Consider the following 17357-nt stretch of genomic DNA (forward strand, 5'->3'; position numbering starts at 1 on the left):
AGATAAAAATGCATTAAACCCGGTAACATTAAATATGGAGATCATATTTCATCACATAAGCCACTTTGAAAGAACTAGTAGATTTTAAACTTTCCCATGGTCTGAAGTCCCTTGAATACACAACATATGTAGCACTTGCGTGATACAAATGATACAAGTAAGTCGAAGATCTTCCCTCACGTCTATGCGCTATGCTTCACTTTAAATATCCCTCTGTGGTTCACAGGTGAAAACTAAAATAATAGATTCATAATCAAAGTTGTCACCTAATTGGATTTTTCTTAATGCAGGATAAGTTTCACAGGCAGATTTCCTATGCTAAATTAGATAGCGAGAAGACGCAATGCACCCCGCTTGCCCAACATTGCTTTGATCAATGAAGCGAGGCGTTTTATCTCCCAACTGTAGATGCAAAGGCGCACGCAGACGTCTCCCCGTCCCCTTTGGCGGGGAAGCAGCACACGTAAATCCATGCGCTCGCAGAGACGCCACAGCCTCCGACCTGCGCACCGGCCTAGGGGCCCTTAAACCGCGCACCCCGCCTCACCGGCTGCGCCGCCGGGGTCTCCCCGCGCTTCCCCTGCCCAGGCAGTTCGCGGAGGGGACACCCCCCCACACACACCCACACACGCACACACCTGCGGGGCCGCCCGACGGCTCCCCCCGGCGGGGCCCTGCGAGGCGGCGGGCGGGCGGGCTGCACGTCGGGCGAGCGGTCGGAGGGTGGAGTGAGAGGGACAGGCTTGGCGGCGGCACTCCCCGCCGGGCGGGCGGGCAGCCCGGCACTTTCCTTTTCGGCGCGGGGAGGAGCGGCAGCTGCGCAGGCGTTGCTCGCACCCTGTTGATTAGTCAGTGCTGGGATGGCGCTTCCTGGGCCAGGCGCGGCGGCGGGCGGCCCCAGCTGGTCCCGGGGGGCGGCGGGAGCAGCAGCAGCCGCAGCCGCCGCAACAGCAGCAGCCGCCCGGCGGGCCTCCCCTTCTGCCTAGCCCGGCATGTCCCGCGGCGGCCGGCGCTGAGCGAGGCTGGTTCCCTCCGTTCTTCTCCCCGCTGGCTGCAGCCCCGCCGGGTGGGAGCACCCCGCCGGCGCTGCCTGTCTGGCTCCCCTTCCCTCTTCTCACTCCCCTCCCCGGGCCAGGAAGATGGACCCCGGCCCGCCGCTGGGCTGCAGCCTCAAGGACGTGAAGTGGAGCGCGGTGGCCGTTCCCCTGGACCTGCTCGTCAGCACCTACCGGCTCCCCCAGATCGCCCGGCTGGACAGCGGTGCGTGTGGCGGCGGGCGGCTGGCGGGGAGCGGGGCCGGGCGGGCTGCGGGTCGGGCGGCGAACGGCGGGGGCTGCTCCTGGGGCGGGCTGTCAGACCGCCGGTGCACCCCCTTTCCTACCGCGGCTGGAGGGAGCCGGAGAGCCCCGCGGCTCCTCGGAGTACTTTCCGTGCGGTCCTTACACCGACATTTGCCGTGACCGGGTGTCGGTACAAGGCTTCGACTCGCATCGGAGTCCGTGCGGTGCTTTGCATCAAAATACCTGGGTACTACCCGCCCCCTTACCGTGTGCGTGCAGGGGAGCTCGGTGAAGCCTGTTTGTGTCAGCTTGCCTGCCCCTGAGAAGGGTCTTTGCTATCTCAAATTAAAATGTGGAAGGGCGTTTTCAGTGCAGGAGACCCAATATTGTGATGAAGTGATGCTACACTAGGGCCAAATAAAAAGGGATATTAAATAGCTGAGTGGGCTAAATCCCAAATGTTACACCTTACTAAAAAAGCCACAGACCTGTAAAAAGAGGAGTAACGTAAGAAGCCTTTATAGTCTCCAGATAACTTTTTATTACTGTTCACTTGGGTGCTCACCTGTGGTTTCCAAGTCTGCAGCTTTCTGTTTACTCCAGGAAATAAGAAACGAGTCTGACAGAATAGCTATGACAGCAGCATTTTACCTTTCCTAGATACGTGTCTTAGAAAGTAATGTGTCAGCACAGGGAAATACAGGCAACATTTTACAAAGGTTCAGACAGCTGCTGTATAATAGTGTGTATGTGCATTGTGTGGTAGGTCCACGAAAACTGTCCAGCTCTTCCTTCTTTAAGGGAATGCAGAATATAACTCACAAATCAGGAAAAATTTCCAGGCTTTTTAATTCATTAGCTTATGAAGTCACCTTGTGCTTACACGATGTCATAGAACAGTTCTCTTATAAAGTTTTGTATTGATTTGAAAAGTTAAAAATGAGCACAGGCATTGTCCTCTGTTACTCCCCAGTGTGCAGATCAAGACCGGGATTGGTTTATTACTTAACTGCAGTTCCCATAATCTGGTGATGATTCAAGACGGGGCTTTTTTGACTTTGTCCCTTGATTATGCAGTACTTTTCCTATCCCTTGTAGTGCTTCCTCAGAGCTCTACCTTTTTAACTGCAGCTGGCTGCTTTTCATACTGTTGAATGTATGTTGTCCTGTGAGAATGGCAAAGCTGGTATGTTAAGGAGTTCCTCGTGGTAATACCTTCTGTCACTAGAAACAGCTAAGATGGCCTCCAGTCACTGCACTTAAGGTTGTCAATTTATTTGAGGTTCCTGGCAGTGATTCAGGCTTTAACAGTATTGTATGTATTGATGACTTAATTTCCCTCTCTGCGTGTTATACTTCCCAATCTCCCTACTCCTCTTGTCTTGCTTCATTGGAAGGGACCTGAAAGAGTTTTGTGGGTAGAGAAAGTTTATGGATTTTCAAGCAAGTAATTTTTTTAATTTTTTTTTTTTTTTTGGTCTTGTGTCAGACCTGGTGACAGGAATATCCCATAATTGTCAGGGAGATGAAGATGATGTGGATTTTGTGCAAAGGCTTTTTGTCCCACACTTAAAGCATATGGACAGGCAAGTGGATGTAAACAGACATGAGCTCTCTTGCCCATGCCCTGAGATGCCCAGACATGAGGCAGCTGTTGGTGTGGGTGTCCTGCGAGTAATGGTTCAACCCCACGCTAAGCCCTGCTAGGAGGCAGGCTCGGGTATAGCACTGTGCCAAGGGCTTTGGGTTGGAGCTGGTTGAGGTCTGGCCAGTTCAGAGTGTGGGCAGAGGCTCTTGGGTCTGCTTTTACCTGCTCATACAGACTTAGCTTTTAACTTTTGGGACTACAGATAGCAGACGAATCAATATTTTATAAAGAACACAGACGCCATGGTCTTGGTGGTACGAAGAGAACTTTTTTCTGTTTCCAAAGCAGGTTGTCTTGCAATAAGAGGAAGCAACCATGAATTGGTGCGTATCCTCCTAAAGGAGGAAAGCTGGGAATGTGCAATGTTTGTGGAAATGGCTGGGGCACGTGCTGTCCGGTGCTCTGTGCCTCTGTCCTTGTAAGCTGACAAGTGGAGCTCTGTCAGAGAATTTCTCGATGCAGTACCAAAGGAAATAAATGCAGAGTCCAATCCACATGCATGTCATCCAATGCTCAGGAAGTTTAAGGCTACCTCTGTTAACAAAGTAATATTTTGTGCCAGTTTTATCGGGATGCAGTTCTTGCCCCCTCCGCACCATTGCAGGTACAGCCTGCAGATACTTATTGAGGGGTCGGGGTTCATTTGCACAGAAATGGCCTCATCTCTTCTTTAGGTGCTGAATTCCTCCCCAGATCAGTGGAAGCTGCATGTGTGTCGTGCTGTTGGAAATCAAACCACCTGTAGATGTCTGTCTTCAGTCACCTTTTGATTTTGTGGTAGCAGAGAGTTGTTTCTAGGCTGGTTGTTTGTCATCATGAGGTTTTGTGAAAGCCAGAATTTCCTTCTTCTGGACAACTAGGATGTAGAAGAGGATTGAAAAGCTGGACATGTATTTTCTTCAGAAGATGCCAGCCTTCCTGTGTTGTTTCTGCATTTTCTTAATGGGATTTAGCACTCTGTGGATAATGTTCTTAGATGATACCCACACAAGATCGCCAGTGTTTCACTGTTGCTTCACCTTCAGGCCTTTCAGTTTGAAGGGGGAGCATGGGTATGATGAATGCAGTTTTATTCTTCGAGTTTGGATGTGCAGCTCCTGGAAAAATGCCCTTAAGTAGTTCAGTTTGATGTCTTGACAGGATGAAGTTATGAAATATTTATGTGCACTAAATTTGGTCCCCTGCTAAGAAGGGAGGGTTTTTCTTGATGGTATGGGATGTAGTAGTAGTCTGTCATTACATCAAGATATAGTTGGAAGTAGTTAGGTATCAGTGCCTACCATATCCATCTAGAAACGATAAATATGTCAACATCTCTTTTTTCAGATGAAATTTTAAGACTGTTTAGTTCTGTTCCAGGTTATGCTTTTGGATGCTGTTAAGTCATAAGTCAAGTTTTGTTTGGTTTAATCTGTTCATGCGTTTTAATATTATGCTGGTGAATATTGTTATATTAATTGAACAAATAGACTAAAAAAAAAAAAGCTGTCACTCTTGAGAGGAAGCAAATGGGTTTTTTTATTTATTTTTTTTTCCCCCCCAACATACATAACGGCTTAAATATTTCTAGAGGATAACTCAAATACAAAACTGCTAAAAGAGTGCTAAACACGATACCAAAGAAAATGAATGGACTTTATCTCACGTTGTGGAATTCAGTGAGTGGGCTGTTTCAGATGAAAAGAAGCAAGACTGGAAGAGCAAGAGAAGAGCAAGCTTTGTGCTGTGTTTTTCCTGTTCTTGCCCCCCCACCCCCCACCCCGCCACCCTGATCTGCATTGTCACAGCTGAATCCCACCCCGGGTGACACCAACTTGCGGGTGGGCGGATGGGTGCAGTGGGGAAAAGGTTTTGCTCTGGGAACTCACAGCAGAAAGAGATCTTATCGGAGGGTGGTTGTTGCAACGGGGCGAAAGGTGAGTGCCGCTGGGCTCTGAGAAAACACGAGTGCACATGAGGCTTGAGTTGGCTGTCTCCAGATCATCGGTAGAAAAGGCTAAAAGCAAAGCTATGACTGTATTTTGTTGCTGATGCTGAAATGATGTTGTGCGTGATTATCTCAGGGTTTTAAATTTCTGGTAGTTATTTTTCTAAGGATAGTTTTGGAGGGTAAAAGAGAAACACTATCAAGGTTAAGATCTGGAAAATACTGCTTTGCATAGATAGAACTGACCTTCAGGACGAGCTTTTCTTCGTAAGCTGACTGCTCCCTTCTGGCTCCAAGAGTCTGTCATTCTTTTTCTTAGCCAGACTCCCTTTCCCCCAGCCACTGTTGCTGTGTTTTGACAAGTAAAGAGCAGCCTTTGCTAGTAGGTGGTTTTCACCCATAGTTTGGGTATGAACTGGAAGAGTTCACAGAAATGCACAGCTTGTGTACAAAGACTATAGTTTCTGGGATTAAGAGGGCATGTGATCCTCTGATTTTTTTTTTATCTTTTTTTTCTCCACAAGAGAGAAACATATTTATACATGCTCTAAAAAGAAAAAAGACAATGTTACGGAAACTGATGCTCTTGGGATCAAACATAGTGGTACTTGTCCTCAACTCATAGAGAAGTGATTCCCTGCCATGCATGGTGGGGAAACCATGCTGAACTCTTCTGAAAGGGAGACTATGGATCACAGTGAGCCACTGAGGCTCCAATAGAAATTCTTCTCTATGCGTTGTAAATGTGTGGTTGCTGTAAGATGAAATGACAGAATTAGTGGCTATAAAGAAAGGAAAAATCTGTAAAACAGGTAACAAATTTAAAGAGTGATTTCTTCTTTCTTACCCCTGAGTGAGCTCTTGTGAATATCAGCAGCGGGTGAATAGTGAGTTTGTACTGCTATTGCTCCTGGGGATGAAGAGATTTTATTTACTTATTTCAGGTTGTCTTTTTCTTTTCCGTTTCAAAACTTTTCATGGTGATGTCAGTCTGCCCCAGTCACGTTCAGGGGACTATTGTTCCCTGCAGCACATTACTGTAGGGCTTGTTCCAGTTCCAAATATCTAGAAACTGAGCACCCTCGCAGCTTATCAAAGAACATCATACTCGATAGAACAGCGTGGCCGTGTACATAATGAAAATTTTGTATTGCGTCACTCTGCAAATGCGGGTTATCTGTGCAGCTGAACAATACTTTGAAACTACAAAGACACTTATTCTTTTAAGCTCTGAATGCTGCTATCCATGCTTTAATTGTCTTGAATGACCTCCTTCTTTCGAGAAGCTAGCGCAGGGTGTCTCAGTAGTCTGCTATTGAATAAATTTTTAAAAGGAATCATGTGGGAGTAGAGCAAAGCTCTCGAGGAGACCAAGAAAGAGATTTCAAATATGGCCGTGATCTGATTTCCCACTCAAGGTATGGCTGTCTGCGTACTGTGGTGTTATAGGTGACCGTTCTCATATGCTGGGCAGACAGACAAGTCTCTGATTTGAAGGCAAAAATCCTGCTGCACTCACATGGCTTGATTTCTTCCTTACGTGCTGAGCAGCTTTGAAACTCCAACTGTTTATAATGTGTGTTCTGCCATTAAAGTATAATCTCAGGAGCATCTCCTTTACCTTGTGGTCTACTGTTTCCATCAAGACAATTGAATGAAAAAACAATTGACAGGTTGCTGCTAACCACTGCTCCTGGGTTTTTGTTTTGGTTGTTTTTTTTCTTTTCCCCTGCTGGCAGAGATGTGTTCCAGAAACATTTTAGTGAAAAAGCTTTTAATTCATTTAAAATCTGCAGCTACCGAATGGTGTCTCCGAAGATTATAGTGCCCTCCTGGAGATGGAGGCCAGTAACTTGGCAACACCTATTCCCAGGAGTACCACAGGCTTCCAATGAGGCAGATAGAGTTCAGCAGCATACTTGTTTTACACCTAAAAAGCCATTATTTCTTTGAGTTGCTTTCATATCTGGCAATGCTTTAATGTACAATAGCGTGTCCTGCGTGTTCTTTAACGAGTATGCTGTTTGCACTATACTTGGTAGTGTGGTAGGTCTGCTAAGATGCAAAATAGTTGCCTTGCTTTTATTTCTTACGTACTTAAATGTTCATATTCTTTTCTGCCATACAAGGTGTGAAACTTAGAGCTCTTGATTTCAATTTCTAAAGTTTTGACTCTGTTGGGTGAAGCCTTTGTGTACATACCTGGACAAACTCTTCCTGGATATTTCTGTAGTTCAGGTATTGGAAGATGAAACACCATTAGTTTTTTCTTAGCTGGAATTCAAGTGCTATCAGTTTAAATCCATGGATAAAGTCCTAGAGGAAGCTTAGTGCCTTGGCTTTGTTTTTTTTCTTTCTTTTTGTCTTTTTCTCCATTTAAATTACATGTAGCTTTCAGATAAGGCACAAGATATACATAAAATCAAAGGAATTAAGGTGTCTTGAGCAGTTAGTAAACCCTTAATCTTAAAACAAATGTGGTGCGATGAATCACATGCTGCCATTGCAAGATACGGTAGTAAGGAATGGTACAAGTTTTGCATAGAAAAGAAGGGGTTTGTTGTTCTATGCTTTGTCTGTAAGTTCTGTTCTGGGACTAGGTGTTCCTGGCTTCAGTGATTATGTGAATTGGCACTCCCTGTAATAGCCCAACAAAGGCAACTCCAGGGAGTATGCCAAGACAAAGTGCTGGAGGATATTGGACAGCATGGTCTGGTGCTCCAGGATTTGATGGAAGTTGTGGGAAGAGCTACAGCGTGTTCCAGTCATTCCAGTGGTGGTTTGTCAGCAGCGACGGGCATGGATGTTGCTGTATTTCATTTTGGCCTTAGGAGTAACAAGTTGGTTGGATTAGGGAAGCCTAAGTCTCTCCTTTATAGGAAAAAAATCATCATCTTAATGTGGATTGCATATGACTCAAAACCAACCTTCATAAAACCCAGTGAGCCAATATTTAAAGTCTGAAATTTTTGCTTTTAATGGTGCTTCCCTTTGAAATGAGTTTTACATAGCATTTGTGGTCTGCAATTTTCATAGCATTTACAGTATGAAAAGCTTGTGGAGCTAACTTCACTGCACATCCACCTGTAAGACAAATCTGCTAATCTGAAGGCCTAGCACAGAAATGTAAAATTGAGGTGTATCAGCAGACTGAAGAGTGTGTCTTTGCTGAGGAACGGGGCCACGTCTGCTTTGCAGTCTCTTTGGCAGTGTGCATGTCAGCATGAAACTGCTAATATCACAGCTTTGCCAGGGCACCTGCACGCTTGGCTGAGGCATTGCATCAGCAAGAATAGCTGCTCTGTCTCCTGTACTGCTCCTGCATGGTGTATCGCCCTGTCAGGCTTGTTGCTGCGTGCCGGGGGAGCGGGGTGTGTGTGTAGAAATGTCTTTGGGGGAGTGGGAAGGGTTTGCAGTCCAGCCTCCTCATCCTGTAGTTTGCTTCGGCTTTCAGTTTGTGCAAAGGAGTGATCACAAACTTGGCCTTCGGAAAGAGATGGGTGGAGTGTCTGTCGAGGAGGGTGGGGGTAAGGAGGTAACAGTGTTTAGGTCGAACAAGGCATTAACACCAGCAGCTACTGCGGTGGCTGACTGTAGGTGCGAGAAATGAGCATAGAGATGCTACAGAGGTTGCAGATGGGGAGCAAGAATTGTCAAATCCTACGTATATTTGCAGGCCAAGTCTGTTGTATGGAGGAAGATCCTCCTGAGCCTACGAAATGCACATTGAGTGTCTGGATCAAGCTATGATGCAGACCCAAAGTGACCAGTGAGAGCTGCTGGAGCTGTGGGTTCAGGGGGCTTGGGGAACCCCGTGCCAGGGGCTGCAGCATACGTACGCCCGGGCAAGAGCTGGTGTGCTTTCAGCAGAGGAGTGGATGGTGATTTTACCAGGAATAGTAGCAAATCTTGTGGTGGGGAAGGTCACTAGGAGCTTCCTGGAAATGCAAACCTTCAGGAAATGCAAAATTGTTTGAAAAGTGCCCCCCCCCCCCGCTTTTTTTTTTTTGGTTGGCTTTTTCTTTCCTGGTGTTATAACTGGTGCAAATTGTGATCATGGAGAACACAGGCTCGTGCACGTTTCCTTGGCCTGTGAGGATGTTGCTGGTCTCCTAAAGAGAACCAAAGATAAAGATTTAAATACAGTCTTGGAGGCTGGAAGATGCCTGAGAGTTCAACCTGATGTAGTTGATACTGGAATTGCCTCATGCTAGGGCTAAACCTTAGTGAGTGACTCGATATTGTGTAAAACAAAGCATGCTACAGTCATATTTGTGAAGTGAGCGGGGAAACCTTTCTGGCAAAGTGATGGTGGTGAGGAAGTTGGGGGGTTTCTTCTTACGGTGAGAGCTGGGGGAGTGGGCAGAAAAGCTGAGTAAGGGATTAACCCCCCTTCGACAGGCCAGTGCATGCTGTGTGCTGCTCTGCTTGCTGTCTCTGTGCCTCTGCGGCAAAACGCGTACCTGGCATGGGTGAGGATGTAGCTTGGTGGGTGGCAGGTTTCCAGGGAAAGGCTGGGGGGCCGTGGCCGCCAGCCAGGGTGCAGTGCAGGGACACATGTCCTCCAAAAGCGAGGTGTTGGACGTGAGGCTGCGGGGGGACGTGACTCCCCTCTGCAAGAAGGATATGGGCTAGTTGGAGAGAGTCTAGAGATTAACTACACTCTGTCCTGAAGGGAGAGACTGTGTGCCCAAGACTGACCCGAGGGAAGGGAAGTCCCTGTTGGCCTTATCCGAATGTCCCCCCCTCGCTGTGCAGCTGCGGCTGCTGCTGAGCGCTGAAGCGAGCTGGGCTGCCGGACTGAAACAGAGCGCGCTCGCCTTACAGCTGGGTTTGTAAGTGTCACACAGTCTAAATACTCAGTTACTAAATTACTACCAGGAACTATTTCAAAGTAATCCACAAATGCTCAGATGCTCCCTCCCATGTGTTTCTCTATTTGCAGCTTTTTTTATTGCTGTTGTTCCAACTGGCAATTTTATTTATTTGCCCCGCTAACAGCAAGCACTGACTATTCTTGTTGCTTCCTGGCACCTCACCGTTTTGGAGATGAAAGAGGGAAGATTGGGGTGGCAAGATGAAGGAAACTTTTTATCTAAGAGGAGGAGGGGGGGAAAAAAAAAAGGCACGTGTGCACATATCTTTTCTTCTTGTCCAGCTTTCCTGTTTCATCTTTCAGTGGGTCCCTTCGGGGCATGGTTGGATTCAAGGAGCCCTTGGCTGCAGTCTGCGTCATTCAGTCCATCCCCCAGGCTACTGTCAGGCACTTGTGGGCTTCCAGTAGGTGTTGCAAGTTATCTGCAGTCGTTTCCAAGCTCGTTGTAAGGTAAAACACCCAGTACTGTGTAGCAGTAGCAGAATAGAGTGTTTTTTCTGTTACCTTTTCTTGCCTTCACGTAGGATAGTCCTTCCTTTCACTACTTCTAGCGTTACTGGCACATTGCTGTTGTGTTCTTGTCGTGTCCTCCAGTTTCTTACAGCTCCTGTGCAAACTCTGCTTCTCCATCCCTCCATGCCCTTGTCTTTTCCCTCAATTTGGAGGAAATAGGGGGTGTTTCTCAGACCAGACAGCAGCAGGATGTTTGGCTGTGTGTGTATCAGGCATGATAGCTGTGTATGTGCTACCAGAGGTGAGAAAGCAAGCAGGGAAGGTTATTTCACAGAATCGCAGAACAGTAGGGGTTGGAAGGGACCTCTGGAAATCATCTGGTCCAACCCCCCTGCTAAAGCAGGATCACCTAGAGCAGGTTGCACAGGATCATGTCCAGGCGAGTTTTGAATATCTCCAGAGCAGGAGGCTCCACAACCTCCCTGGAGAGCCTGTGCCAGTGCTCTCTCATTTCAGATGCTTCTAGAGACTTGAAAGTTTCTGGTCAATGAGACCAGAAGTTGGAACTGCAACTCGTTGCTGTTGGAAGGCAAGAGGTGTTCTGGGCTTTGCTGCAGAGAGGTGGTTTATATCGATGCAGATAATGTGAGATCTTCCTCTGTGGAGTCTTACACTTTGCTGTTGACATGCCATTTGGTTTTACTTCAGTAAAGGGAGTTTTGCCAGCAGGACTCAAACGTAAATTGGTAGGCTTTGCTTGTAATGCTTCCTTTTGTCAGCCAGTGCTGACTGGTTGTGCAGAAAGTGAGTGGGGATGCTGTGTACTTGTAAGAATAGTAATCCTTGTCCATTTGCTATATGATGTGACTAGCCGGAAGGAGAATCCTATGTGTATATCCTTGTTGGAAGACTGATTTCCAAAAGGCTAAATTATTCCTGCTTATTTCTTAACAGTTTTGTTCAGGCTTCTATTTATTAAAAGGTCAAAAATGCCCCTTTTCCTCTTTGAAGGGGGCCATAACCACACACATTGAGTAATATCTAAGATCTTATCTGGGTTGCATTTATGTAATTTCACTATGGTCAGATTTTTTTTTTTCTGTCTTAGTCTCTGAATGTGAAGCTACATTATACTCATAGCAGGAAAATACAGAAAGCATCGGTGTGTATGTGATTGAGAGAGATGATAGGGTTCCATATGAAAATCCAAAATGTGACTAGTTACACATGTGTGTTACTGCAGTCACCAAACCCAGGATGTGGCTGTAGACAAACAGCAAAGCTGCAACACCGCCGCAGCTGAATGTAGGGCAAGCTGGAGGAAAAGATCATTTCTGTTGCATGTTTTATGGGTTGCATTGTCAAATATAATTTGGGTTCCTGTCAATATGTAACAAAATATCTTAAGACCAAATGGCCTGCGGGCAAAGATAAATGTGCCCTCAAGGGGAAAGTGGGGCATGATGGGCTTTTCTTCACTCTGTGTTCTGCATGCTGCTCACCAAACGTAGAAGCTTTCCTCTTCACGGGAGGGGTTTTATTTTTTCTTTTTGTGCCTTCTTAAGATGATAAAAATATTATCAAAGGGATGTTATTCACTTATCCCTTATGTTTTATTAAGAACAAAGTCATTCTTTTTATACCTTACAGTTGAAGTGTAGATTTCTCTGAAACAATGGAAATAAATTGCATTCAGGATTAGGACTGTTCTTGATCAGAAGATAATTAGGTGCAGCTTTGATTGCATTCCTCTTGTTAGTATTCCCATATTGCTCAGATTCTCTTACTGTACCAGGATATAACCAAGCCAAACAAGTGCTTAATTACAGTTGAACTTCCAAAATTCCTGTGTACGTATGCAGTCAGCCCATCTTTGAAGAGGCATCACCCTCTTATTAGTGATACCTGAATTTTTTCAGGTTGAGCAGAAGGGGTAGGATGGAGATAGCTAAAATGCGAAGGCAACGGCAGCCCCAACAAGCCATGTGTGCGCAATCAGTTAGTGCCTGCACGGTCTCCAAGGGCACGGGGAGATGGGCCAGGCCACTGGGCAAACAGCCAGGTGGCAACCCGACTTCAGAGCTGAGCTGAACTTTTGCTTGTTTCCAGCTGTTTTTATTCCATCCTTAACCCAGGCTGGTGAAAAAAAAAAAATCAGAGACACAGTGAAGTGTAATGATGAGCTCTTTCAAAGCCAAAAAAAACTACGCTCGAGCAGCTCCTGCATTTGGGCTGCTTTATTTTTAATTGGGAGCTTGTCCAAGATGCCCCAAGTTCAAACAGGGATCACTACTGTGCAACACAAAGCAGCATAGTGTCTCTTTAGGACTTGGGATGTATAATGAGAGGACTGAGCATGTTTACTTGGATACTATTTTAAAATATCATCTAATTATAAATAACTGTCAATGAGAGCTCCCCAGCTCTCATGCTGTGCCCAGGAAAAGTCTGAATGAATAGGCTGCTTTTCTGTCTGCCAGGGCATTCTAGAATCAAATTCTAGGTCTTAAATCCATCAGGTTGGTAGGGTTAAAATTTTCTTTGTCGTCACCCTGAATCTGGGGAGCTTTAGCCAGACTTCCCTGATCAGACTCCCAACCATTGCCCGTGGGGAGAGATGTCTTCTGCAGCAGCTAAGGTGCGCAGCTGCCTTCGGTTTTATCAATTAAAGCAACCACTCTGTATCTGTGCTTGGAAATAAAGAGGAAGCCAGTAAAAGCATGTACTGCAATGCTAAATGCTGACCTCCCACCTCTAAGTATTAAGCTTCTCCAATGAGGCACCTGATGCTAAACAGGCACTTGGAAGTGTATCCTCCAGTAAACCTCACAATATTTATAGATGCATCTGAGCAGGAGCTTTCTCGCATGAAGAATGCTTGCCTCTAATGAAAGAAAACCTTGGCTCTCTTAATGAGGTATTTAAAGGAGCTGATTTGGATGGCAGCAGGCTGCTCAGAAGTCTCATTACTGCTGTGTTTTTCTTTTGGTCAGGTAACACTGCCATTCTATTTATCTATACCTGTCAGACTGCTTATGAAAGCTACTCTTTGCATTCCTCATTTCCAAACCTGGTGCCTTGATTGCAAAGGGCAAACAAATATTTTAAATAATTTTCTTTTTTTTTTTTTCCCCTGACTTTGGCCATGAGAATTCAAAATGGAAAATAAACCAAACATGAGACCAACATAAAAATTCCTTTCTCTTCCCCTCTATGGTAACACTAAACTAGGCTGGAACCTCTCTTGCATGCAGTGAAAAGTTATTTACCTCTTTCCTTCTCAGTATTTCTAACCTATCATTTTAAATGTAGTTAAACTTGGAGTTCTTTGCTCTTAGTGGTTCGGGTTTGTGATCTTAGGTGACTTCAAAACCAGAAAACTTTCTTCCCTAAGAATCTCAGTTTTTAATTAATTGAGTGATTCTAAGATTTTTTAAATTTTTTTTCCCCTTCAAATATAAGATACAACGATAAATAGTTAGCACTATTCAACATGTTTCATGGTATCAGAGTAATTGAAAGAATTGCTGAGACTTTCTAGGGTGGTTTGTAAGTAACCATGGTGATTGACTGTTCTGTTGGATCAATCATAGCTAAATCTGTCATGAGGATCCAGCAAATCTGCAGTTACATCTGATGATGCTCAGCATTAATAAGAAGAGTGATTATGATAGCAGCAGAAAGTTACTGTGTTTTGGAATGCAAATGTTAAGATGTTGGTTCTACTGAGTGGTGTTTTTCCCCTGCGTGGGGGTGGAGAGCAGTCTGTGTTGAAAGATGTGTTTTGGCTTGTTTGACTTGAGAAGCCTTACTTTTTATGAACTCATTGGAGATGTTTGTTCTGAAGGCTTGAAACAAACACAAACAAAGCTCAATGAAATCTGTGTTGTTGCTCTTCCCCCCCCCCCCCCCCCCACTAGGTTTTTTATGAACACAAAGCAAGCAAGATGCCAAGGTTCAAACTGTGAGATTGCTTAAGTCAGCAGAGCATTTAACATCAGTGGCAGTGGTACCAGAATTCCACTTAGTGTTTATTTAAAATATTTGTGCTCCTCTTCCCTGCAGTAGGTCAAACAGGTTTTTTTTGAAGACTCGCTGAGATGCTGTCACTGTGGATTTGCAGCTAGAAAGAAAGCTTGTCTTGGAACAAACTGGATTTTTCAGTGGATTAATCTGTCCCATAGCCTGTAACAAGATTATGGTTTATGCTGATTTGTTGCAACAGTACTGGTATATCTAGTCATTCCAATAGCAAAATGCTAATCCTAAAGAAATAAATCTGTCTTCTTGCTGGCAGGCATAAAAAGAATAGGGGAATAGGAGTCTCTGCTCTCTTGTTAGGTATTAATGGGTGATAGCTTGAGTTCAGCATCAGTTGGATTGAAGCAGTTTGATTGTATCAGGCTTTTGCAGAGGGATTGGAAATTGCAGAAGTAAAGCCTTATCTCCTTTCTCTTCATTGTGAAATATTTAATGGTCACCCAGAGCAAAGCTTGATCACAGTGCTGAAGGATTACATCGATGCACAAAGTACCGCAAGCAGTGATGTTAGGAAGTCTGAGGGTGATGCTGTCCTTGCCCCTTCCTTGCTAGGCAGGTAGGGTCAGTGAAGCAAGCTGGACGCCTTGTTGCTCAGACATGACTGAAGATTGTTGTAGCATGGCCAACTGTAGCCAACAAAAAAGTGTACAGTGGGGAGATGCTTAATCTTGGAGAAACTATTTCTTGGGTAGCTGCATCTTGCTCAGATTTTCCTGAAGCTGTGAGAAGATTCAGTGTCTCTCCTTCCACCATCCAAGGCTGAGAAAAGTGTAATTGCTGGTCACGGACCTCGCTGCAGACGAGCAGTTTCAGGCAGCCGAGTGTCTCAGTCTGGGCTGGATGGAGCTGGATGATTCTCCTGGGTGCTTCCTGCATGATCTCTGCAGCAAAGTACCAAAGAGATGGTCCAAAACTCTCAGTTTGTGAGGCACAACCTGAGCTGGCTTCGATGCCTGGGCTTTCCTGTGGCTCAAATAAAAGTTTTTTGTTTTTTTTAAAAACTATTTTGTAATGTAAAAAAGCAAAAGACCAACTGGTTGAATCTTAATTTGAGAGACAGCACACAAGATTTTCAACTAATTTTGCCTCATCTTCCCTGCTTTAGTTGTGACTTTCCCTTTTCTTGCTTTTGGCATAGGAAGGAAGAATATGTCATCTTAAAATCAAAATCACTTTGAATCCTTATGCTGTCCAGGGAAGCCTTTCATCCACTGAAAGATGTGGAGTCTGTGCAATTGATGGAAGGTCAAGTCCATATTACTTTGTACTTCTCTGAAGAGAGGGGCATTTGATTACGGTTTGAATCATGACAGAAATACTGGTTGATCCAGATAATAGGAACCACTGCAAACGAATGTGTTGTGGGAATGGAACAATTAAACAGAAGCACATATTTAAAACTACTCAGGAAATTGTTTGAGAAGGAAGAAGGGAAACTGAAGAGTGAGGCTGATTATCAACAGTCCTAGATATAACTGCATTTTTTTATTCCAGACCTTTGTGTTGCAAGCTCAAAAGGTTGTGTAGCTGGGGGCAGAGGCCTCTGCTTTCGTCTTTTCCACTGTGTTCAGACGCAGTCAGATGAGACCACTGTCAGGCTTTCCTAATGAATCTGCTCACTTTAAATTAAAAATTTAGTAGGCTACATTTTTATAGCCCTGAGATGTTGAAATTTTATCATGGGTTGGGTTTGTTCTGTTTGGGTTTTTTTTTTCCATCTTGCTTCTAGAAACTACAATATTTGACCGTTTAACTCACTGGCAGCCTGTATTTAAACTTTGTGTGATACACTCCCATGCAAGTTGTTTTGCTTTTCTTTAAACAAAGAAGTTTGTGTGATCAGCTAGATAACTTTTTTTTTAATCAACCTTTTTTTGTGTCGGTATGGAATGACAAAATGAGACTGGTAACATGGAGAGGCTTTCAAAGCAGGTTTTTCTTCAGTAGTAGTAGTGTTTTCTACAATTACGTGCTCTTTTTACTTCTCTCCCACTAGGCATTTTATGCAAGAGTAACTCTTCGAAGCATCTGTTTAGTCATAGTGACAAAAAAAACCCCATAACCTTTTCAGTCTTTGTAGATCCAATGTTTATTAATGTTGCTACAAGTAGGGTTCTTCATGTAACAAAATACCTTTGGGGTTTTCTTTCCTTCCTTTGTTAAGGAATGTTAGAAGGATGTGAAATTTTTCCATACAAATCCCTGTTGCTACTTCAAACTGAAAAATTCAGATGTTGTTCTCCTCCTAATGAACTTTTTCCTCTGACCTACATCATAGACCAGTGTAAGTTTTATTTTTGCAGAAGAAATAGCACTGGCAGTCTGAACAGCTCATTGAGATTTGACTCAGTAACCAAGTACAGTGCCAAAGCCTAAGCAAGCAAACCACCCTAATTTAATATTTATTAGTCTTTGACATTCATAGAGGTATGTCTCCACAGATACATACCCAACAGATACTCTGGTGTATGATGCAGCATGCAGAAAACAAAAGGTTTGATTTCAACCCCCACCCTCCTTCAGAGTTCAGATAGAAGTTATTCGTCATGAGGAGTAAGCTGTACAGCAGGTTACGTGATCTACTAAATAATAAAAAAATAAAATTAATTGTTCTAATGCAAATATTCAAACTTAACAAGAACTTTGTGTTTCTTTCCCCAAAACTAAATGCCACACTCGGCATTATAAAAGAAGAAAGCTTTAAGCATTAGTGAAATGATCTGTAGGAGAGGAGGCACCCACTCTGCCAGCAGGATGTTGCTGCAGTGTTACAACCGAGAATGCTGGAGGTGAGGGATCGTATGTTGATGGTGGTGTGGTGGGTGGGCAGTCGGATGGAAGCCGTCCCGTGCACTGTTGCAGTTTCAGTCTGCCTGAAAGAGCAAAACCATTAGGTGACTTCAGATGAAGTCCTAAAGGAAAAAGGGCATCTGCTCACTTGTTTTTTTCCTCCCCTTCGTGACAACTGCCATCAGATGGTCACATATGACAGCACTCCAGGTATTTGATTAACAAATAGAATATAGTGGGTTTGTCTTCTACTGAGCTGTCACATACTCATTTCTTTTCTTTCTCCTCCACTGCATGTATTAAAACCAGAGAAGGTTATTTAGGAGCACAGCCTTGCCCCCT

General features: G+C 44.6%; 1 protein-coding gene across 1 annotated transcript in view; it reads left to right on the forward strand.

The window, feature by feature from the left end:
• Positions 1–820: 820 nt before the first annotated feature.
• The window catches only part of GAREM1 (GRB2 associated regulator of MAPK1 subtype 1), a 106403-nt gene continuing 89866 nt past the window's right edge, over positions 821–17357 (forward strand). Inside the window, exon 1 of the mRNA XM_075744172.1 lies at positions 821–1260. Within this exon, the coding sequence (XP_075600287.1) occupies positions 1140–1260 (121 nt within the window). The 5' untranslated portion in view covers positions 821–1139. The remainder of the gene's footprint in view (positions 1261–17357) is intronic.

The sequence above is a fragment of the Balearica regulorum genome, chromosome 2 (assembly GCF_011004875.1).
Source record: "Balearica regulorum gibbericeps isolate bBalReg1 chromosome 2, bBalReg1.pri, whole genome shotgun sequence".
NCBI lineage: Eukaryota > Metazoa > Chordata > Aves > Gruiformes > Gruidae > Balearica > Balearica regulorum.